The sequence below is a fragment of the Carcharhinus amblyrhynchos genome, chromosome 11 (genome assembly GCF_965287045.1).
Source record: "Carcharhinus amblyrhynchos chromosome 11, sCarAmb.v2.hapA, whole genome shotgun sequence".
NCBI lineage: Eukaryota > Metazoa > Chordata > Chondrichthyes > Carcharhiniformes > Carcharhinidae > Carcharhinus > Carcharhinus amblyrhynchos.
Genome location: NC_137334.1, coordinates 56821341 through 56847241, shown reverse-complemented (window position 1 = coordinate 56847241; position 25901 = coordinate 56821341). Strand labels below are relative to the sequence as shown.

Genomic DNA, 25901 nt, shown 5'->3' with positions numbered 1-25901 from the left:
AGGAGCACAGTGTTATAGAAACATGTATGTGTTCTCTAACTGTCCAAGATCTCTGCATGTCGTAAGTAAGGTGTGTGTATTACCTTACCCTCAGACTGATTGTTCCAATTGAAATAATTCTAGCAACAATCTTTTTGAGAGTTTTAAACTAATGAAGTTTATTTATTATTCCACATTTGGCTCAGAGATTTAAAAATGCAACATCTTATTTGCTCACCTTATATACATCACTACTCACACAAAGATTAGGTACAGATGATGAAAAGAACAATATGGTTTCAAAGTTGTCTCAGTGTCTCTTCTGACAGGTCTACAGTTTCTTCGGTGAGCTAATGCTCTTAGTTGAGGTCGATGTCTTGTAAGCAGTTGATTCTCAGTAAGCTGCGTGGCTTCTCGTAATCGAATTTCCAGACGATTGATTCTCTTTGGAGAGATGGTTGAGAGGACCATTGATACTGGTGTTCAAAATAATGAAGGATCTGGACAAAGTAGATAGGGACAACTTGTTTCCATTGATGAAAAGATCAAGAACCATTTAAGATAATTGGCAAAAGAAGCAATGATGACAACAGAAAAAAAAACTTATGTATTAAGTGATTAAAATCACTTAAGAGTGTGGTGGAGATAGTTTCATTCAAGATGTTCAAGAGGAAATTAGATTATTTTCCAAAATGAACATTGTCAGGACTATAGGGAGCAGTTAGGAGAATGGCACTGAAAGAATTGATCCTTCAGAGAATCAGCACAGAAATGGTGGGCCAATTGGCTTTCTTCTGTAACCATTCTATGATTCTATAGTAGCGAGTCCCTATAAATAATCACTTTCACTCAAGAGTTCTGCTCTTGACAAAGTTATGCCTTGTTAATATATTTGTATGTTTTGATAGCGGAAATGATGTCTCATAAGAATAGAAAAGACTGGACATCTGATGATCTATGTCACCCATTTAATTTGCATGTGTATGCTGCTGAAAGGTGGTGGAAGAAATGGCCCCTCTCACCAGACAAGACATTCTATCAAAATGAAAATGAGACATAAGCCTGGTGGAAATCGATCCTACCCTAAAATCTGATCCTCAGAGTTAAGTACCCACATATTTGTACTTTGCAAGCAACAATGTTGATTTTCAGCCCAGCTGACTTATTGTACATGATCATGCATCAGATTGATCTGGGCATACAATTTCACATATGCTTCTTTTGTAAATTTATTTTAGTGATGATGCAGTCGAATATCCATGAGGTACAATCAGCGAATGGTTACAAATTTCACCGAAAATTGTGCCCATTCTGACAAGTTTTTTTTTCTCATTTCTGCTCAAACTTATTTGAATATCATGGAATAAAAGGGACACAACAACTTGAATACAAAATTAGTTAAGTGACAAGAAACAGAGTGAAGTGGTTAATGGTTGTTGGAGTAAGGTTTACTTGCTGACATCAATACCTATTTACACAATTCATTTGAAGTAAAATGGGAAAGAAACAACATTGGCAAACTCAGCAACGTCCACCCTGCAAAATCCTCCTTATGAACATCAAGCTTATGTCAAATTGGGAGAGCTGGCTCACAGATTATGCAACAACAGCGTGACATAGTCATACTGACAGAATGAGTACTGTAGACACCACCATCAGCATCCCTGGTAGGCCCTGTTCCACCAACAGGACTGACCCACCAGAGATGGTGGCACAGTGGTCTACTGTTGGGCGGAGGTAGCCCTGGCAATCCTCAGCATTGACTCTAGATCCCATGAAGCCTCACAGCATCAACTCAGATACAGGCAAGCAACCTCCTGCTGGTGATTACGGTACATCCACCAGCATCATCCCCTCCCCCACCCCCGGACCTGCCGCACCCATTAGCTGATGAATCAGTATTCCTCTGTATCAAACACCACGTGGGAAAAACACTGAGGATGGTGAGGCAAGAGAATGTAATCTGGATGAGGACTTTCAATGATCATCGCTAAGAGCAGCTTGATAGCACCACAACTGACAACTTGGCAAAGCCAAAGAGGACATAGCTGCTAGACAGGATCTGTGTCAGGTTGTGATGGAACCAGCAAGAGGGAAAAACCTAGTTTTCACCAATCTACCTGCTACAAATGCATCTATCCATGACAGTATTATTAGGAATGACCACTGTACAGTCCCTGTGGAGACAAAGTCCCATCTTCAAATTGAAGGTGCGATCCTGTGTGTTGTGTGGCACTACTACCTTGCAAACTAGGATAGATCGCAAACAAATTTGGCGACTCAAACTGGGCATTCAGGAGGTGATGTTGGCCATCAGCAGCAGCAGAATTGTGTTCAATTACAATCTGTAACCTCATGGCCTAGCACATCCCCTACTCTGCCATTTCCTCCAAATCATGGGATCAACCTTGGAACAGCACCAGGCATGCCTAAAATTGTGGTATGATGAAGCTACAGCGCAGGACTATTTGCACGTCAAACAACCAGAACCAAAATGTGAGAACCATAGCTAAGCGATCTTACAACCAATGAAATAGATCTAAGCTCTGCAGTCCTGAGAAATTCAGTCATGAATGGTGGTGGACAATTAAATAAGTAAGAAGATGATGAGGTTCCACAAATATCCCCATCCTCAATGATGACAGCCAGTACAGTGCAAAAGATAATGCTGAATCATTTAGTCAATCATCAAATCATAAGTTCACCCTGGATCATCTTCAAATGATGCAAGGGGTCATTGTCAGTCAATCAAGTGGTATTTATTTACTCAGCCATAACATGTTGACAGATGCTCAGTCTGTATTGTGCTAGGGCCATTAGCTCTTGACCTTATTACAGCCTTGGTCTAAACATGGGCAAAGAAGTCAAACTGATGAAGTGAGGTGAGAGTAACTACTCAATATCAGGGCAGTATTTGACCAAGTATGGCATTAAGAAGGTCTAGCAAAACTGAAGTCGATGGGAATCAGGGAAAAACTCTGCTCTGGTTGGAGTCATATCTAACACAAAAGAAAATGCTGTGGTTGTTGGATCATCCTTGTTCCAGGATATTGCTACAGGTGTCCTTCAAGCTAGTGTCCTCGGCCTAATCATCTTCAAATCATTCGATCAGAACTAGAGAGTTCACTGACAATATCTGGCTCCATTCACATTCTTCAGATACTCAGGCAGCCTGTATCCATTTGCAGAAAGACCTGGACAACATTCATGCTCGGGCTGATAAGTAGCAAGTAACATATACACCACAGAAGTGCCAGACAGTGACCATCTCCAACAAGACAGAATTTAACTATTTCTTGTTGACATTCAATGGTATTCCCTTCGCTACCAACATCCATAGAGGCACAGTGATTAGCACTGCTGCCTCACAGCGCCAGAGTCCTGGATTTGATTCTGGCCTTGGGTGACTCTCTATGTGAACTTTACATGTTCTCCCCATGTCTGTGTGCATTTCCTCTGGGTGCTCCAGTTTCCTCCCATGTTTCAAAGATTTGCAGATTAGGTGGATTGCCCATGCTAAATTGTCCCTTAGTATCCCCAAGGTTTGTAGGTTAGGGGGATTAGTGGGATAAATTTGGGGATTAAGGAGGTAGTGCAGTGGCGGGGGGGGGCGCTGCTGGGTAAGATGCTCTGTCAGAGAGTTGGTGCAGACATGATGGGCTGAATGATCTTCTGCACAATAGGTGATTCTATGATCCTGAGGGTTACTAATGACCAGAACCTGAATTAAACCAGCCATATAAATACTGTGGCTACAAGAACAGATCAGAGGGTGGGAATTCTGAGGCGAGTAACTCACCTCATGACTCCCCAAAGCCTATATTTTACAAGGCACAAGTCAGGACTGTGGTGGGGGATAGTTGCCGGGATGAGTCGGGCTCCACCAACACTCAAGAACTCCCCTCCATACAGACTATGGTGGTTCAAGCATGTAAGTCACCGCCAACTTCTCAACTGTAATTAGGGCCAGAGATTTACACTCAGGAGTGGGAGGGTGGACAGGGAGGGGAGCATGGGGGGATTGGGGAGTGTGAAATTGCATGATTGTATGGACAGGATTCTTTCCGGATTCCCATCTGCCTCAGCCCGGTTGCGATTTTATGATGGGGTAGGCAAGGCCTCGGATGGGAAACCCATCCTTGTCCCAATTAAAGCCAATAAGAGCCTTTTCTCACAATTATTAGGCTAGCAGATTTATGAGAGTTCAGGTTAGGAAGATGAGAAAAAAAACAAAGCTCAACCTCGGGTGGGAAGGGATGCCTCCATCAAAAGGCCCCTTCTAAGTGGGGCATTCTCCCTTTAAGGCCCAGTGACCTTTGGACCAGCTTCCCACCCTGGACTATCCCTCAAAACCCCAATCTCCCCCTCACCCCCTTATGTTCCCTACCTTCCCTGTCAGTTACATGTCTTCCCAGTCCTGGAACAAAGCTCCAGGCAACTGCCTGCATTGACTTTTCTGGCCACTACAGCCTGTAACTGGAGGGACTGGAGAGCTGTCAGCCAGTCTGATTGTCCAGCAACTCATCAAGGCAGGACTTCTTGGGCAGCATGGTGGTGGCACAATGGTTGGCATTGCTACCTCACAGTGCCAAGGACATGGGTTTAATTCCAACCTTAGGTAACTGTGTGGAGTTTGTACGTTCTCCCTGTGTCTGTGTGGCTTTCCTCAAAGTGCTTCGGTTTCCTCCCACATTCCAAAGATGCGCAGGTTAGGTGGGTTCGCCATGATAAATTGCTCCTTAGCGTTTGGGATTAGTGGGGTAAAAATATGGGGTTTGGGGGGATAGGGTCTGAGTGGGATTGTTGTCGGTACAGGTTTGATGGGCCGAATGGCCTCCTTCATCACCGTAGGGATTCTATGATTCCTCCAAAGTGAGAGCAGAAGTATAGCCTTTTGCTAACCGATATTCTTTAGAGCATGATATAATGTTGGGGCTGCTGGAGGTGTCAGAGATGTGATCCCACACCATCCTAAATATTTAGGCCTAGGGGTGGACAATGAATGCTGGCACAGCCAGCAATGCCCACATACGAATAAATAGAAAAAAAACTGTTGAACGTAATACCTGCCATGAACTTCCGCAACTGATTTGCATTAAAACACAGAAAGTCTTCTTTATGAGATATTCCTTAATTTTTTGGGGGGACTAACGGGGTTTAGTTTGGTTAATACAGCTGAAAATGGATTTATCACAAATTCATTTCTGCTTTGGCCAAAGTTGTCAATTCTAGCTCCAATGAAACCCATTTTGAAAAGTATCTTTTCCCTTAAATTTCCACTCAAATTCATCTGCAAATCACAGAATTCAAAATTGCCATACATCAGTGTGATTTACAGCATTTTCAAACAACGTTTTACTTCATATTTTTAAAAGTGATAATCATGAGGTTTGACTAAGACAACTGAAAATTGTCTCATCACAAAATATAAGCATTTTTAAACATAGTGTCAATCCATTATCTCTGACCAGCCTAATTTTAAAATACTGTAGATGATAGGAGTTAAGAACATAAGAAATAGGAGCAGGAGTAGGCCATCTAGCCCTTCGAGCCTGCCCCGCCATTCAATAAGATCATGGCTGATCTGTGGTAGCTCAGTTCCACTTTCCCGCCCTCTCCCCATAACCCTTAATCCCCTCTCTTATCAAGAACCCATCAACCCGCTTCTTAAAAATATTTAGCGAGGCAGCCTCCACCACTTCAACGGGCAGAGAATTCCAGAGATTCACCACCCTTTGAGTGAAGAAGTTCCTCCTCAACTCCGTTCTAAACCGCACCCCCTTTATCTTGAGGCTGTGCCCCCTAGTCCTACTGTCTTTTCTGAGCGGGAAGAGTCTCTCCACCTCTATCCTATCCATCCCATTCATCATCTTATACGTCTCAATGAGATCTCCCCTCATTCTTCTAAACTCTAACGAGTACAAGCCTAGTTTATTCAGCCTCTCCTCATAGCTCAATCCCCTCAACTCCGGTATCAGCCTAGTAAACCTCCTCTGCACTCCCTCCAGGGCCAAAATATCCTTGCGCAGGTGCGGCGCCCAAAACTGCACACAGTACTCCAGTTAACACATTTAGCAGCTTTTAAGGAATTTCTGTTCGTGTCCTTATACCCAAAAGACTCAACTTAATTGTAGGAGCCTCCTCATAGACCTGTAAAGAAGCTCAACTGGTTGAAATTCGCAGGAGAGGGTGGAATTTCCCCTTCCTGCCTGCCACAGGAATTGTAGCGGGTGGGACAGGACCATGCAAAAGCCTGTTGGCCTTGGGTGGGATTTTCTGGTCTTGGGGTGAGCATGACCAGAAAATCCCTGGTGATTAATTGATCCTGGACAGTTTTGTAAATACAGCCGGCTTCTTGAGCAATGTTTTAAAACTAGCACCAAATATCGCAGAAGCTCAGATAGCTCTGTGTGTAATCTGCGCTTAAAATGACATAATCCTCTTTGTCAGTTATGCTGATTTCAGGCGAATTAGTCTAAAAATAAAGAAGCACAACCAGGCAGGAACTCTTGGCTTACTTTCCTGTAATTTTAATCTATTTTTGCTTTATTTTGTACTCCATAGATAATTTCTGCCTACATTGATTCTTTCCGTTGTTATCATTTCGTTGGTCTAAAAGAGAAGAGTGCAGAAATGGAAAAGTTAGCTCTGCGGAAGTGTCTTGTTCTTACCAAGAATAATGAGGGATTACAAATGATTGGTCATTTAGTATGTGCACTTTCAGAACTGAAGCTTTGCAGTGGACGACTTGCTGAATCAATTGAGTATGGTACGTACTGTTATTGTTATCTTCAATGTAAATAATAAAGAAAACTATCATTCCATTATTTATTATCACGACTCTCTGTAAATCTAATTTATTCTTTTGGACTTTAAGGACGCATTGCTCATAAAATTGCTGGACTAATAAATAAACCCAATATTGACGTTTTCATCATTCCTTTTCTGACCAAAGCCTTGCTACTTACTGGCAGGTAAGTTACTTGATAGGTCGGTATTTTTTTTATTCCCAAAGGGATATTGAGTCATCACATTTAAAATAGATTAACACTTCTGTAGCAATCAGAAATGTAATCATAGAAATGTAAGATGTAACCATTGCACATTTGAATCCGATTATTTTCAAAACTAATTCTCATTATCTCCCAGAGCATAAGTAGTTCAGAAAGAGAAAGAGAAAGCTGTTTTTTTTAATGACATGGAGATCTATGTGTAAGACCCATAGAAATTATCTCCAGCTCTCCACTGGTAGAACTAATTGTAGTTATTATTGTGTGATGTATATGATGTACATAATTCTGTGGTCTGCATCCTCTAGTATTACACAAATTGCAACAGCTCAATGAAAACTGGTCTGACTCTGGAGTAGTTTCTGGGTTCAGTCTAATTATTATATTTATTGAAAGTTCCCAGTGTTTGGAACACCACTGATTTTAAGCCCACTACTTAGTCTCAGGGAGTAGTGTATTGTTTCTCTACTGTAACTACGTCACCAGATCCAAAACTGATTTGATAGGAGAATCAACATGTTTCTGCTACTTCTTGAGATCTGCTAGATGTCAGGCTGCACTAGGTTTCACAAATAAAATGCAGCATGTGTTTCTGATGAAGCTAGACTGGGAAAGAAAACTGTTTCAGAACAATGCTGGTACCGAGGAGAGTTGCAGAATAAGCATGGAATATAGTTGCTTACTCTATGTTCTTGTCATAAGCCATCTGAGATACAAACATATAGCTGAATTTTAGTGTGCCTCATCATAACCACAGCTAATTCTTTCACATTCTCCTTAAAGAAGAATACAGTTCCTGACGAAGTGAGAAAACTGTGATAGGCAAAAGACCAAATCTCCATCTTCTTTTGTTATACGAAAAAAAACTCCTCAAATTGTCCCCATTGAATTTGTCCTGCCTTTTGTGGACAGGAGATAACTGAGCAATTTCCCACATTGTTGGGTAGTTGCCACTGGAACATTTGTTGGAGATGCGGCTAGTTCCGGGGCAAATGTTTTCAACACTACAGCCAGGATCTTGTCAGGTTGATAGCCTTTGCTGTATCACTGCACTCTACCCTTTATTGGTAGCCCATGGAGTGAATCAAATTGACTGAAGTGCTACTCTTCCACTTTATTGAAGCAGTACTGCTCCCTGGTTCTAATGATAATGGTAGAGAGAGATATGCAGGAATATAAGGTTGCAAATTATGGTGGAGTATAACTCTATTGTTGATGAACCACAGTATCTCATTGATACCCAGTTTTGAACTGCTAGATCTATTCTGAAATGATCCCATTTAGCTTGGTGGTATTGCCACACAACACAATGGAGGGTATCCTGTGGAGTTGTGACTTTGGTTCTGCTGAATAATTTGCTAGACCATTTCAGAGGGCAGTTCAAAGTCAACCACATTGCTGCTGGCCTGCGTTTGCATAAAGATAATACTTGCTACCCTAAAGGAGCACCATTGAACCACATGGGTTTTTACATCAATTCGACAATCATGATCAATATTACTAACTTTTCAATCCAAATTTATTTAACTAACTGAATTTGAACTGTCTAGCTACTGTGGTGGGATTTGAACTCTTATTCTCTGTCCAATAACATAAACACCATTCTCAACCAGCTCCCTATATTTGCAATTCTTTTTTATATAGAGATTCATTATGTGTGCAAAGATAAAATATTTTGCAAGCAATAAACATGACAAGATTACTATCATAAAACACTTTCTATTTTGTAGACTTGGAGATTATGTTGACCTAATGACATATATGAAGGACTTTTCAGTCTCACGACACAACATACTTGGTCAGGCAACATACTATACAGCTTGTCTCGATTTTTCTCTTCAAGAAGGTAATTATCTTCAGAATGGATGACTTTTTTTAGGATTTTTAAAATTTCTGCCTGCTTATTTTAGTATTTCTGTTTCTATTCCTCATTCTATTTTCATAAAAATATTAGGACTGAAATGGTTTACAACTAAAATACTTTAATTATTTAATGGAATTTTAGAAACACCAGCAGAGAAGATTACTTTGTCCATTGGGAGAAACTAGTAGATAGCCAGAATCCCACGTTTTCTGCCAGTGGGCTTTGCCAGGGCTCCCAAACTATGGGTCAAGGGAAGAGCAATTTGGATCCTGAGCTCTGAGGCAGCATAAGTGGCCATGTTACAGAGACTCAGAATTGACAGTCCTGGGATTGGTTGTGAAGCCTCTTGAAATAAGAACATAAGAACATAAGAACATAAGAAATAGGAGCAGGAGTAGGCCATCTGGCCCTTCGAGCCTGCCCCGCCATTCAATAAGATCATGGCTGATCTGTCGTGGCTCAGTTCCACTTTCCCGCCCTCTCCCCATAACCCTTAATCCCCTCTCTTATCAAAAACCCATCAACCCGCTTCTTAAAAATATTTAGCGAGGCAGCCTCCACCACTTCAACGGGCAGAGAATTCCAGAGATTCACCACCCTTTGAGTGAAGAAGTTCCTCCTCAACTCCGTTCTGAACTGCCCCCCCTTTATCTTGAGGCTGTGCCCCCTAGTCCTACTGTCTTTTTTGAGCGGGAAGAGTCTTTCCACCTCTATCCTATCCATCCCATTCATCATCTTATACGTCTCAATGAGATCTCCCCTCATTCTTCTAAACTCTAACGAGTACAAGCCTAGTTTATTCAGCCTCTCCTCATAGCTCAACCCCCTCAACTCCGGTATCAGCCTAGTAAACCTCCTCTGCACTCCCTCCAAGGCCAAAATATCCTTGCGCAGGTGCGGCGCCCAAAACTGCACACAGTACTCCAGCTGCGGCCTCACCAATGCCCTATACAGCTGCAGCAAGACCTCCCTACTTTTATATTCAATCCCCCTCGCTATGAAGGCCAGCATCCCATTCGCCTTCCTGACCACCTGCTGCACCTGCAGGCTGGGTTTTTGCGACTCATGCACAAGGACCCCGAGGTCCCTCTGCACCGTCGCCTGCTGCAGTTTTTCGCCACGTAAGTAATAGTCCTTCCTACCATTCTTCCTACCAAAGTGGACCACCTCACACTTGCCAACATTAAATTCCATTTGCCATTTCCTGGCCCATTCACCCAGCCTATCTAGATCCTTCTGCAGACTCTCCACACCCTCCGCACAATTTGCCTTTCCCCCAAGCTTGGTGTCATCAGCAAATTTCGACACCCTACACTCGGTTCCCTCCTCCAGATCATCTATATAAATGGTAAATAGCTGAGGCCCCAGCACCGACCCCTGGGGCACCCCACTAGTCACCAACCGCCAATCCGAATAGCACCCATTGACCCCCACTCTCTGCCTCCTATTTGACAACCAATCCTCTATCCACGCTAACACCCTACCCCCAACTCCATGTCCTCTGACCTTCTGCAGTAACCTCTTGTGAGGTACCTTATCAAACGCCTTCTGAAAATCCAGAAAGACCACATCCACCGGCTCTCCTCTATCCACCGCCCTAGACACATCCTCATAGAACTCCAGTAAATTTGTCAGACACGACTTCCCTTTAATGAAACCGTGTTGCGTCTGCCCTATCAAGCAATTCCCTTCAAGATGCCTCGCAATTTCCTCCTTAATGACGGATTCTAACATTTTACCTACCACAGACGTTAAACTAACCGGCCTGTAATTCCCCGCCTTTTGCCTGGCACCCTTCTTAAACAACGGCGTAACATTAGCCGTTTTCCAATCCTCCGGCACTTCCCCGGAATCCAGCGACGTCTGGAAAATAACCACCAAGGCATCCACTATCACCTCCGCCATTTCTTTCAGAACCCTCGGATGCATTCCATCCGGTCCTGGGGACTTGTCCACAATCAGCCCCTCCAGTCTGTCGCGCACCACCTCTCTAGTAACAGTAATGTCATTAAGACCCTCCAGTCCTACCACCTTTCCATCGCTAACACCCGGCAAATTATTCACGTCCTCCTCCGTGAAGACAGAAACAAAAAAGTTATTCAAGACCTTAGCCATATCCCCATCCCCTACCACTAGGTCCCCTTTCTCATCCGCTAAGGGACCAACGTTCACCCTAGCCAGCCTCTTCCTTTTTATATATTTATAAAAACTCTTGCTATCCTTTTTTATATTAAGTGCTAGCCCAGCTTCATAGCTTCTTCTACCCTCCTTTATCAACTTTTTTGTCAATCTTTGTTGACATTTAAACCTTTCCCAATCCTCTTCTCGCCCACTGCTCTTAGCTACTCTAAATTCCTCCGCTTTTAATTTAACACTTTCCTTCACCTCCTTCGTTATCCACGGCTTATTACCTCTCTTCCTACTGTCCTTTTTAACCATCGGAATAAATTTCTGCTGAGCACCAAGAAAGATCTCCTTAAAGATCCTCCACTGCTCCTCAGCAGACCTACCTTCCAACGCGCTCCCCCAGTCCACATTCGCCAATTCTTCTCTCATCCTACCATACTCCCCTCTATTCAAACAAAGGACACGTGTCCGGGAACCCACTTTCTCCTCCTCCATCTGCAACAGAAACTCCACCATACAATGATCACTCTCTCCAAGAGGATCCTTCACCTCAAGGTCCCTAATTCTACCCGCCTCATTACATAGCACCAGATCCAAGATAGCTCGCTCCCTCGTCGGCTCCAACACACACTGTTCCAGGAAACTATCCCGGCAGCATTCCAAGAACTCCTCCTCGAGCCCACCTCGTCCAACATGGGTCGACCAATCAATATGCAGATTGAAATCCCCCATAACTACTGCCGTCCCATTCCTGCACGCCGCACTTATTTGTGCGTTAACAGCCCGCCCCACCTCCAGATCATTATTCGGGGGCCTATAGACGACACCCACCAGCGTCTTCCTCCCTTTGCTGTTCCTAATCTCCACCCACAACGATTCCACTTTTGCAATATTCCATGTTTGCAATATCTTTTACCTGTGCATGTGGTCTAAACATGGATAAATGTGTAGTGGTCCATTTGGCAGGTCCAATGGGATGAAGGCGTATAATATCAAGGGTAGGACTCTTAGCAGTGTAGAGGATCAGAAGGACCTTGGGGTCCAGGTCCATAGGACTCTTAAGTCGGCCTCGCAGGTGGAGGATGTGATCAAGAAGGTGTATGGTGTGCTAGCCTTCATTAATTGAGGGATTGAGTTTAGGAGATAATGCTGCAACTTTATAAGACCCTTGTCAGAGCCCACTTGGAGCACTGTGCACCGTTCTGGTCGCCTCACTACAAGAAGGACGTGGAAACTATTGAAAGGTGCAGAGGAGATTTACAAGGATGTTGCCTGGATTGGGTGGCATGCCTTATGAGGATAGGTTGAGGGAGCTAGGTCTTTTCTCCCTGGAGAGACGAAGGATGAGAGGTGACCTGATTTATAAGATGTTGAGAGGTATAGATAGGATGGATTCTCAGAGGCTATTTCCCCGGGCTGAAATCGTCGCTACAAGAGGACACAGGTTTAAGGTGCTGGGGAATAGGTACAAAGGAAATGTCAGGGGTAAGTTTTTCACTCAGAGGGTGGTGAGTGAGTGGAATTGGCTGCCATCAGTGGTGGTGGAGGTGAACTCGTTGGGGTCTTTTAAGAGACTTCTGGATGAGTACGTGCGATTTAATGGGGTTGAGGGTTATAGATAGGTCTGGTAGGTAGGGATATGATCAGCACAACTTGTGGGCTAAAGGGCCTGTTTGTGCTGTAGTATTCTATGTTCTATTTCAATGAGCTCTGAGGCCCAACTTTTGTCAGCAATTGAGCCTACAAAATGATAGGTGTCTTATTTGTTTTTGGTGCCTGTATTCTTACTGTTTGAACCCCTAGTACACTTAACTTACATCCCGCATGCCCCAGTTTTCACTGTGAGGTCACACCCACGTCTACAGCATTAAACTGGAGTCAGGGCAGAAAAAGGTTTAGGAAGCACAGTACTATGGGATTAGCATCTCACTGTTTATTTGGAAACAATTTCAGATTTTCTGATCAATCAGAAAGGGCTGATGGGATGACACATTATCTCTGTCAAAGAGATTCTAGTTAATGGGACACAGTAATGGTTGGAATGGCTGAACTGTATATTGATTCTTGAGGGTGCAGCAACTACAAAAATAGAAAGGAAACTTTAGCCTCTCGGAAGAAGTGTTGTGAGCACTGGCCTCTCACTGAAGCACGATTTGACCCTTTGAAGGCTTGTCAGCTAGTCACTTTCTCTGAAGTGCTTCCCACTGTGCCCTGGTTAGCCCTGGCAAGTTACACACAGCCCAGGAAACCTTTGCGCTGGCTGTTAAAGCCAGAATAAGGCAACAAATTCTCAGTTAATTGCCTCTTTGAATATTTTATTTACTTACCTAATAGTTCTGTGGGAGTTTGAGGGTTAACCCAAAAGTGGGCAGGATTGGGTGCCTGACCCAGTCACACTTTTCAGGGCTTAAATCCTTCTGCCTGCTGCCAAAGAAACCTCCCCTTAACAGTTAAACATTTGTCTATGCATCTGTGCCAAACCAGCGTGATCTAGCCTAATTCCATTTCCCAACTTCTCTCTTGTGCCCTTTTAATTTTTTATGTCCCTTCCAAGTGCTCATCTAATTCCATCTTTAGTTTGGCATCATAACTGTATCCTCTGATCTTTTGTGTCATACTAGTGAATATGTATGACACTAGTTTCACAGATCCAAAACAAATACAATATCAGAAATGTAGACTTATCATTACCTCCTTGCTTCTATATTGAATCTCTCCATGTGTACAAATTGATTGGCTGTTTTAAGGATTTTTTTAAAATGTTCAATTGTGTTTTCAAATGACAACACCCCTCTGAACAGCACCACCTGATCCAACTGGTGACCTCCCTGACCTGACCCCCTCACAAGCTGATCCTTCTGACCTGAACAACATCCCCAACCCAATCCCCTGACATGGTGACACCCTTCTCAACCCATCCCCCAACCCAAACTCTAAACCCCCACTGACCTTACCATCTCCAGAATCCCCCACAACCCCAACATGCCTAATGATCTGCCCACCCCCCACAACCTGAATGACATCTCCCCAACCCAACCATCCGCTTGACCCAATCCCATGATCATAAGCTCCCAACCTGAACAACACCAACCCCCCAAACCTCACACCTCTCCAACCTGGCCCCACACTCTGGCCTGAACTCCTATGATGTCCGAATCCCCCATACCATCCCCCCCACCGATGTTCCAACCTCTGACCTGCTGCCCCCACAATATCCAGAAGCCCCATCCAATGTCAGGGTCCTGCATTACCCCATTGATGACCAGATTCCCCCCGCCACAGAGCTGAATCTCCCACCACCAATGTCCAATCTCCCACCCCCACATCCCATTCACTTATCATGGAAACTTACCTTCTCCCTTGCAATAAAACCTTTAAATTCACCAGCTTTATGGCAGCTAGTGGCATAAAAAGGGGACACATCCTACACATACATTTTTTGCAGTTCATCACATGTTGTTTCTTCAGTCTCACCCAGCCTGAATCAGGCAAGTCAGGCTAGACAGGTGCTTTCCATTTCAAAAACAGGTAAGTCACTATGGAGTGGCAACCCACTGCTGATGGAAGTCATGGTGTTTACGATTGTACACTGACCAACAATACAATTTTGATTACAGGTTACGCACTAAGACCATTTGATGAATGTCTTGCTTTTATCAATGGAGTAATCGATGATCCTGTTATAAAGTCTGAAAAGAGCTTGCTGTTGGTGCTTAATTCATCAGTAGCACTCTGGTAATGTAATATTAATTGCTTAAAAGAAAGAAAGGCTTGCATTTATATAGCATCTTTCATGATCTTGGAGGATCTTAAAGCATTTTACAGCTTTCATTTTGAAGCACAATCATTGTTGTAATGTAGGAAACACAGCAGTTGCTTTGTGCACAGAAAGCTCCCTCAATGATAATGACTAGATAGCTCATTTTTAATATTGTTGATTGAAGGATAAATATTAGGAATAGCTTCCTGACTTCTTCAAAAGAGTGCCACGGAATCTTTTACACCCAGCTTGAAAAACAAACTGGGCTCTGATTTAGCATCCTATCTGACATTCAGCACCTCTCACATGTTGCAATTTAAGAGTACACCAGATGTTTCTCTTGTGCCCAATGCAAGTAGCATGTTTCCATTGAATCCTTTTCAAGTTACTGGAGAAGGGATAGGACATAATTGAAAACATGCTTTTGTATATTGCATTTAATTTGAAAAAGCAATATTTTAAAAAATGCAGAAGAGATTTGAGATTTTAAAGAGAATTCTTTAACCTACAGAAAAAACTCCGTATTGCTAAAAGGTAGAAAAAATCCAACCTTCTGCTCCACTCTTGACTGACATGCCATCTGTTCTAAAGTAGTAAAACAAAACCTGTTCTTTCAGTTTTAATAAGCTCTATTGTCTAGAATTACAGAAGGTTATTTAGACAGTTGAGTCCATTATGAATGCTTGACTGAGTTTCAAAAGCTTATAAATCACTTATCTCAGCATGAGGTGTGCACAGATTGGTTGACAGCTAAGGTTAAAAAATCCAAAAATCTTCATAAACATGTATATAGTAAATGGGTAATAAATGGGGATGGGGTGAGGTTGGTTAGGGGTGAAAAAGTAGATCAATGTATCAATACACAGGATATAGCAGAGGCACTAGATGAATATTTTGTATGTAACTCTACCAAGGATGAAAATGCTGCCAGAGTTGTGGTGAAAAAGGAGGTAGTTGAAATATGGATTCATTGATAAGCAGTTGGTATTGGAAAGGCTGGCCAAACTAAATCACCAGGACTGGATGGAATGCATCAAAGGATACTGAAAGAAGTAAGGTTGGAAATTAAGAAGGTAATGGCTGTAATCTTCCATTCCTCCTAGGGCACAGGATAGACTGGAAATTTGGAAATATAGCTGATATTTTCAAAAAAGAGTGTAAGGATAAACCAAGCAACTATAGATCAGTCAGCTTAATCTTTGATGGAAAGCTTTTATAGACATTAATGTGGGATAAAATTAACAGTCACTTGGAAACAGTGGATTTGTCGGGGACAGTTTCTGTGCGTTTGTCAAAAGTAAATTGTGTTTAGTTAATTTTCTTTCGTGATTATTAAGGTAACAGATGTTGATGAGGGCAATGTGGTTGATATGGTATATATGAACTTCCAAAAGCTTGATAAGATGCTACATAATGGACTTGATAGGTAAAGTTAAAGGCCATGGAATAAAAGCAACAGTAACAACATGGATACAAAGTTGTTCAAGTGACAGAAAAGAGAGAGTAGAGGTAAACAGTTGTGTTTGAGACTGGAAGGTGGTGGTGTCTCCCCGTTGTCAGTAGTAGGACACTGCTTTCTTTGTTATATATTCACTACTTGGACTTGGATGTGCAGGCTACAATTTCAAAATTTGCAAATGACACCAAACTTGGGATTACAGTAAACTGTAAGGAAGCTAGTGATGGATTTCAAGAAGACATCAACAGGTTGGAGGAATGGGCAGACAAGCAGCAGATCTACTTTAACACACAGAAGTGTGGAGTGGTACAGTTTGATACATAGGAAAAATAAGGAGAGGCAACATAAAATAAAGGCAGAATTCCAACAAGGTAAAAGACAGGTTGAAAAGTGGTTAAAAAGATGTACAAGCTTTATAAATGGAGGCATAGAGGATATAAAACAAAGAAAAGATGAACATTTAATAAACTCTGTTTCAGCCTCAACTGGAGTATTGTGTACAATTCTGGGCACCGCATCTTAGGAAGGATGTTAAAGGATTTAGAAAGAATGCAGAAATAAAATTACAAGAAGGGTACCAGAAATGAGGAATTACACTTACATGGACAGATAGAAGAAGCTGGTGCTGTTTCCCTTAAAGAGAGGGTTGAGAGAAGGTTTGATTTGATAGGTTGTTCAAGGCCATGAAGAGTTTGGACAGATAGATGGAAATTGTTCCCATTGGCCAATGTGTCTTGAAACAAATAACACCAATTTAAGGTAAATGGCAAAATAACCAACAAAGAGGCGAAGGAAAACACTTCTGTACAGCAAATGGCTACAATCTGGAATGAATTCCCTGAGGGTGTTGTGGAGGTGTTGCATTCAAATGGGGTTTTCGATAAGCAACTGAAGAGAAAAAGAGTTGCAAAGCCAGAGGGAAAGAGTGAAGGATGGAATTCGCTGATTTGCTCTTGCAGAGAACTAGCATAGGCATGATGGGTTAAGTGGCCTTTCTCATGCTAGAACCTTTCTATGACTATGATTCTTTTTGCTTCAGTAGGATGTATATAAAAATGATTTTTTTTAAATGATGAGGAGGCAAATGGTATATTGATCTTTTTTGATAGGAGGTTGGAATAAGGAAATATTGCTACAATTTTTACCAATCTTTGGTGAAACCACACCCGGAGAACTGTGTACAATTTCAGCTTCTTTATTTAAGGAATGGTGTACAGGCCACAGTGATGGTGCATCACAGGTTTACAAGTTTGATTCTTGTGATGAGAATGTTGTTCTATGAGGACAGATTTAATATAAAGGGCCATACTCTGGACTTAAAGAATAATAGTTGATATCTACTGATAATATCTTTTGATGCTTGAGAATCTGAGAGGGCTTGACAGGCTAGATGCTGAGACACTGTTTCTCCTGACAGTCTAGAACTACAGGGCATGGTCTCAGAAAAAAGGGAAAGTCACTTTGGGCTGAGGAGAAATATCTTTACTTTGTGGATTGTGAATTGTTGTTCTCTACCCTAGAGGACTGTGGATGCTCATTTGTTGGATACATTCAAAGTTAATATCAATACATTTTTGGATACTAAGGAGATAAGGAATCATGATAATCAGACAGGAAAGTGAAGAAGCAGCCATGATTTTACTAAATTATAGAGCAGATTCTTATAGAAACATAGAGAAACATTGAAACTAGAAGCAGGAGTAGGCCATTCGGTCCTCTGAGCCAGCTCCACCATTCATTATGATCATGGCTGATCATCAGATTAAAAATCCCGATTCCCCCTTTCCCCTCATATCTCTTGATCCCTTTAGCCCCAAGAGCTATATCTAATTTCTTCTTGAAATCATGCAGTGTTTCGCCTCAACCACTTCCCGTGGCAGTGAATTCCACATACTCACCACTCTCTGGATGAAGAAATTTCTCTTCACCTCTGTTGTAAAAGGTTTACCTTTTATCCTCAAACTGTGATCCTGACTTCCGGACTTATATTCTTATTTCTTATGTTTTTAAGCATTCACTTGCATTTGGCAGATACCTTCTTCACGTTTGCTGATTATTTTAAAAGGGAATTTTAAAAGCACACTGGCTAGAGCAATGGCCATGGTCATTCTAATCAATAAAAAGTGTTGGACATTCCACTAAGGCTCCAAAAGGTTAAGTAATAAGCTTTTCTTTGAGGGACCAGTCGTACTATTCAGGGCAGACAAGTCACCTGTACCTTCACCTGCAGCATTCCACTGAACACCTGCAATGTATTAGAATGGCAGTGGACAGCCACCTGATTTTCATATTATAGCAGACAGCAAGTTGCCTCTTTACACTTGTTTTAGACGGGCAGCCTGCTGGAGTGATATTATTTGGGTGAACTTCTCTCAGAGGTTGTAGGGTGAGAAGTTCAGTGACTGCCCCTTGCAGGGAACAGAATTAAAGTCAACTGTCAAAGAATAGGGTCTGGATGTTTTAGTGCATTAAGATTCATGGTGAATGTTGTGAAGTTTTAACTAAGGCAAACAAAAATCTCAATTGTATTCACAGGGCAACTCACCCTAAAGTGAAACATACCATTTTTTCTTTGTACAAAACCTTGGTTAACCCCAGTTTGAATCTCGTATCCAGTTTTGGCACCCATCACATGATGGGGGAATAGATGTAAAAACAGAAAATTCTGGAAATACTCAGCAGTCTGGTTGCTGTGGAGAGAAAAATGTGATGAAAGGTCACAACCTGAAGCTAACTCTGTTTCTTTTGCCACAGATGCTGCCAGACATGTTTTTATTTCAGATTTCCAGAATCCGCAGTATTTCGCTTTTGGATGAGCGATAGAAGGTCTGGATATGGTTCTGAGCAGGGTCACAAAAGTACTTCCTAATCCAAAGCACATTAGTTGCCAAAATGGGTTTAATGAGCTCAGGGCAATATGGTCAAGGTTTATACAATAACAAGGAGACAAGATTAATATTTGTGTAAACCAATTAAAATGAGACAAGGAAGAGCAAAAGATCAAGCTTAGAAGTTATGCAAGGGTACAACTAGATTGGAAGTTTGGTGATTTTTTATTTCCCAGAGAATAATTGAGCTATGGATCAGGTTAAACTGGTGTGATGAATGGCGGTTCGCTTTATTTCTTCAAAATGTCTGTTTTATTTTTGGCTGAGATAGGTACAATCTCAGAGAGATAGGTAACCTACAATGCAAGTCAGAGTCTATATGAACTCTTGAACTGGTTTAGATTGCCTAACAGGATCTGAGAAAAATTTTACAGCATATTTCTCCCTGAAAATGGCCTGGATTTTGTTTTTTCATTTTTTTTTTCTCTGTACAAGTGGGTTGTGCCTGGAAATGATAATTATATGGAAGATACTAGTTGAACGAGACAGTTGTTTTCTGTCTATTGTTTGTTCATTTCTTTTCACATATTCATATGATTGTGTTTTTTTTATAGAATTGCATTCCCTAATTACTCAAAAGACTGGGAATATTACAACAGTTACTATTGAATGATATTACAATTATTTATTTTTCAGGTCATTAAAATATAATTAATTAGACATTGTCTGTATGGAAAATATTATTCAATGCTTTTATCTGTAGTGTTTTATATTTGCTGATATTTAGACTTGGTCCAACAGGTACTCTAGATTGTCAGAATGGAACAAAGCTCGTCCAGCATTTAAAATGGCAAAGCGACTGATATCCTACACAAACCCTTCACTATTCTCAATGTATGGTTATTCCAAGTTTTTGGAGTGTCAAGTTTTGGTGTTTAGAAAGGCTCTGTGGGAAAGGCAGGAAACTGTCATGGAGGTCTACCAGCAGACAAAAGAGGTTTGTTTTTTACCTTATTATGTTTAAGCCCTCAATTTCAGAATGACAAATGTTTAACTGCTTCAAACAAAATACTGGAAAAGTGACATTTTAATCCTACTCAAAAGAAACATGATGATGATATATCTTGAAGAATTTTGTTTATTCAGCACAAATCACAGGTTAATTTATTTATACATTCCCTAGATTTGCATTAAATGTTCCAGCCAAAACAGGTTTTGGATCATATAAGGAATTAAATGGACATCAGGTCAAGATCCCATTATCATCCTGCCCTCTTCTGGCTTTCCCAAGATCCCATTATCATCTTGCCCTCTTCTAGCTTTCCTAAGATCCCATTATCATCTTGCCCTCTTCTGGCTTTCCCTGGACTGTTCCAAGATGTGGAGACACCAGTGTTCGCCTGGAGTAGGTACAGTAAAAAGTTTCACATCACCAAGTTAAAGTGTAACAGGTTTATTTGGTAGCACAAGCTTTCGGAGTGTCACTACTTCTTCAGGTGAATGAAGAGTTGTGTTGCCCAACAGGGCATACACTGACACAAACTCAATTTACAAAACAATGGTTGGAATGCAAGCTTTTGCAGGTAATCAAGTCTTAAAGGTACAGACAATGTGAGTGGAGAGAGGGTTAAGCACAGGTTAAAGAGATGTGAATTGTGTCCAGCCAGGACAGTTAGTAAGATTTTGCACACTCAGACAAGTCATGGGGGTTACAGATAGTGTGACATGAACCCAAGATCCCAGTTGAGGCTGTCCTCATGTGTACGGAACATAGCTATCAGTTTTTGCTTGGTGATTCTGCATTGTCGTGTGTTGTGAAGGCCGCCTTGAAGAACGCTTCAGATCAGATCAGATCATGAAGATCAGAGGCTGAATGCCCATGACTGTTGAAGTGTTCCCCAACAGGAAGAGAACACTCCAGCCTGGTGATTGTCAAGCAGTATTCATTCATCTGTTGTCATAGCATCTGCATGGTCTCCCCAATGTACCATGCCTTGGGACATCCTTTCCTGCAGTGTATCAGGTAGACAACATTGCCCAAGTTAGAAGAGTATGTATCATGTATCTGGTGGATGGTGTTCTCGCATGAGATGATGGCATCCATGTCGATGATCCGGAATGTCTTGCAGAGGTTGCTGTGGCAGGGTTGTGTGGTATTGTGGTCACTGTTCACCTGACGGCTAAGTAGTTTGCTGTGGACAATGGTCTATTTGAGGTTGTGTGATTGTTTGAAGGCAAGAAGTGGGGGTGTGGGGATGGCCCTGGCAAGATGTTCGTCTTCATCGATGACAAGTTGAAGGCTTCGGAGAAGATGTCGTAGCTTCTCCACTCCAGGGAGGTATTGGACGACGAAGGCTACTCTGTTAGCCATTTTCCGTGTTTGTCTTCTGAGGAAGTCAGTGTGGTTTTTTTGCTGTGGCACGTTGGAACGCCACATCCTGTTCTTATGAGGGCGTCTTTCAGCATCTGTAGGTGTCTGTTGCGATCTTCCTCATCTGAGCAGATCCTGTGGACTGAGTAGCCTTTGTCGTCCAGTACTTCCCCAGAGTGGAAAAGCTATGACATCTTCAAGATGAAATCTCCAAGGCCATCCCCACTTCTTGCCTTCAAACAATCGCACAACCTCAAACAGATCATTGTCCATAGCAAACTACCCAGCCTTCAAGAGAACAGTGACACGATGCCACACAACCCTGCCACAGCAACCTCTGCAAGATGTGCTGGATCATCGACACAGATGCCATTGTCTCATGCAAGAACACCACCCACCAGGTACACGATATATACTCTTGTGACTAGGCCAATGTTGTCTATCTGATACGCTGCAGGAAAGAGTGTCCCAAGGATAATGGTATGTTACAAGAACATGCAAACGCTACAACAACGGATGAATGAACACCGCTTGACAATCACCAGGCAGCAGTGTTCTCTTCCTGTCGGGGAACACTTCAGCAGTCATAGGCAATTGGTCTCTGATCTTTAGGTAAACGTTCTCCAAGTCAACCTTCATGGCACATGACAACGCAGAATTGCCGAGCAAAAACTGATAGCTAAGTTCTGCACACATGAGGACAGCCTTAACCGGGATCTTGGGTTCATGTCACACTATCTGTAACACCAATGACTTGCCTGGGCTTACAAAATCTCACTAACTATCCTGGCTGGATTCAATTCACACCTCTTTAACCTATGCTTAACCCTCTCTCCATTCACATTGTCTGTACCTTTAAGATTTGATTACCTGTAAAGACCCGCATTCCAACCATCATCTTGTAAACTGAATCTGTGTCAATGTATTTCCTGTTTGTGAACACAACTCTCCACTCACCTGAAGGAGCAACACTCTGGAAGCTTGTGCTACTAAATAAACCTGTTGACTTTAACCTGGTGTTGTGAGGCTTCTTATTAAGTTCTAAGCCCAGCAAACAACCCACTAGCGTTTACTGGGAAAGCAACTGTGCCAATTATATAGCCTTTATTACCATCAGATTCCTAGTTTCCTAACACCACCAAGAATCCATGCCATGTCCACAAGCCAGGTACATAGAAGGAAGCGTTTCTACATTTAAAAACAGTTTACGCAGCTCCACATTCACCTCCAGTGAGGGGCATAAGCCTCCTGCAACAGCAAGAAAAGCACCAAGTTGCTGCTGCAGCTTTCTGGAAAAAGGACCTTCTTTCTAGCATTGCATATGGGAAAGCATTGCCAGTAGCCGGTAAAGTGCTGGCTGTGCCCAGCATCGCAGATGTCATCTTCAGCTAATTTAATTTACCATTGGTGATATCAAGAATCAGCTGGACACTTTGTATATAACACAGACTATGAGCCCTGAGAATATCCTGGCTATAGTGCAAAAAAGTTGCACTCCAGAACTAGCCATACCTCTAACCAAGCTGTTCCAGCACAGAAAGAATACTATTGCCCTATCCATTACCTCAATCATTGCAAAGTGATGGAAAATGTCATTGACTATCACGGAATCATAGGATCCCTACAATGCAGAAGGAGACTATTCAGCCCATTGATACTGCACAGACAATTCCACCTATCCCCCTAACCCCACATATTTACCCTGCTAATCCCCCTGACACTAAGGGTCAATTTAGCATGACCGATCAACCTAAGAGTACGTCTTTGGAGTGTGGAAGGAAACTGGAGGAAACCATGTAAACATGGGGGGAGCGTGCAAAAACCCCGCACAGTCATCCAAGGCCAGAATTGAACTCGAGTCCCTGGCACTGTGAGGCAGCAGTGCTCACCACTATGCCACTGTGCCACCTCTATCTGTGCCTATCAGGCAGCACTTAATCAGCTCATCAATGCTCAGTTTAGGTTCCTTCAGAATCACTCAGCTCCAGATCTCATTTCAGCTTTGAATCAAACATGCAAAAAAGAGCTGAATTCCAGAGATATTATGAGAATAACTGTCCTTGATATATGATAGCATGTATAAAGCATCCCGAGAAAAATTGAAGTGAATGAAACGAAGGGGGGATATATCCATTAGTTGGAGACATTTAAGAAAAGTGCTGGCAATATTTAGCAAGTTTGGCAGCAACTGTGGAGAGAGAAACAGAGTTAATGCTTCCATTCTGTGACCTTCTCCCTTGCCAGCAACGTTAACATCCCATGAATTTATTTTTAAGCTATTTTTTCACAACATTTTAGCTTTTCCCCTAATCCCATGTATGCAACCCAACCTTTTACTTTCTCTCTGTAAAATTTTCACCTAAAAGTGAAGGGATTCAGTGTTTTTTTACTGTGACTTGCTTTGTGATTAGCTTTATGACCTTGCTACTGCTGGACATCTGAAGGTTCCCATAACTTGGCACCGGCTTGAAACATAAAAGGGTAAATTGGCACCACAGATAGAAATTATATCTTTGTGAATGGCTTTCATTAAGGTCAGTGACAAATGCCATTGCTTCGCTATTGACTGTAAAATCTAACTCATTAACCATCCTATTGTACATTTATTCCTATCTTCATAAAGAACAATTTGTGCTACGTTAATAACATTAAGGTATCTTAGTGTTGGTTTTGTGCTTGTTTCGGTCACCATGTGAAGAGACTTCTGACAGAAATCTAGAGAGCTGTTTCCTAGTTTGTTATGATGAATTTGCATTTAATTGTAATGCAATAGTTATTTTGGTAAATACCACCATATGTTTTAAAATGTGTAATAATAAATATGACATTTAATTTCAAATTTTAATAGTACCTGCGTGAATTCAAACAACGATGCAACACCTGCCCAGTTTTTTATCCACGACTCTTTCATCTGAAAGCATATTGTTATATGTTGGCTGGTCAAGTGGGACAGGCAAACCGTCTTCTTCAACAAGCTTTAAATATTAGCAATGCACATGGAAATGTATTAGAACAAAACTGGATAAAGACAAGTCAAGTAAGTGTGACCTATTTTTGTGCCTATGGTTTTGTCAGATTGTTGGTAAAGTAAGTGAACAATTAAAAGAAAGAAATGCAGTTATAGGCATATTAAATTGTAAGTTGTATATATAAAACACTTCTAACATAACAAAACAACCCAAGGCACTTCACAGGAACAAACAACCATGGCAGTCTCTGCCCTGTCGATGCTGCAAAGTCCTCCTTGATAACATCTGGGGTTTGTGCCAAAATTGGAAGCACTGTCTGACAGACTGCCACAGCCTGACAGAGTGAAACTCGAGGCATCATACTTTACAGATAATGTACCAGACACCAACATCACTGTCCCTAGGTATTGCCTGTCCTACAGGCAGAAGTCTCCTGGCATGAGGTCAAACATAAGCAAGGATACCTTTTGCTGATTACCACATATCACTCCCCTCTTCAACTGATAAATCAGTATTCCTCCATGTTGAACTCCACTTGGACAAAGCACTAAGGGTGGCAAGGGCACAAAATGCACTCTGGGTGAGGGACTTCAATGACATCACCAAGAGTGATTCGGTCTACTAACCGAGCTGACCAAGTCCTAAAGGATGAACAAGAAGGCAAACCATACTTGACCTCAACCTCACCAACTTGCCTGCTGCAAATTTATTTGTCCATGGCAGTTATCGTTAGGAGCGACCATTGCAAAGTCCTGTTTTCACATTGAGGATACACTCCACCATGTTGTCTGGCACTAACACTGTGTAAAATGGGATAGATTTCAAATAGATCCAGCAGCTCAAGACTGGGCATCCATGAGGTGCTATGGGACATCACATTTGGAGTTTAAGTGCAATGCCTGTCCCCATCTTGGCTAATGGTGAATATTTCATCACATTCCTGTCTTAAGCCTTGTAGATGATGGATAGCCTTTAAAGGATCAGAAAGTGAGCCGTATATCAGAACATCCAATCTCTGCCCTACTCTTGTAGCCACATTATATACAAGACTGCTTCACTTACCTTCTCATCAACGGTGAATTCCAGAGTGTTTAAGGTGGGAGCCTTGGTCTAACAGAGCGGATTGAGCCTCATAACCACTTTCTCATAATTGCTTTGATGAAATCATATATTTATTCTATATTTTGTCTCCAGACTGCCTATCCACTGAGCCAAGGTGGTTGAGAATTTTTCATCATTAACATTGCTTGTTATTTCCAGGCACTAAAACATTATCAAATGCTAAGAAAATGTTCCTAATTTGCTCTCACTGTGTTACTAGGAAGTATGGTTTAATGACGACGAAGATGCAGATCCTGAAAACTTATGGGTGAAAGCAGCTAAAAGCATGCTAAGCTGGAATGAAGTGGCAGGTGAAACTACAAATGTGAGGTACCTTCTCCTACCATTAGGAAACATTCAAGAAGACATTGAAAGCAGTGGAAGTGAAGAGGCAGACAGGTCAGACATTGATTTAGTATGCATTCCATACTAA

General features: G+C 41.9%; 1 protein-coding gene across 1 annotated transcript in view; it reads left to right on the top strand.

Annotated features, from left to right (window-relative positions):
* The window catches only part of LOC145349719 (adenylate cyclase type 10-like), a 164835-nt gene extending 138934 nt beyond the window's left edge, over positions 1-25901 (top strand). The window contains exons 27-33 of the mRNA XM_080198257.1: positions 6544-6748; positions 6857-6953; positions 8720-8835; positions 14598-14715; positions 19829-20024; positions 24247-24435; positions 25689-25901. Coding sequence (XP_080054383.1) covers positions 6544-6748; positions 6857-6953; positions 8720-8835; positions 14598-14715; positions 19829-20024; positions 24247-24435; positions 25689-25901 — 1134 coding nt within the window. The remainder of the gene's footprint in view (positions 1-6543; positions 6749-6856; positions 6954-8719; positions 8836-14597; positions 14716-19828; positions 20025-24246; positions 24436-25688) is intronic.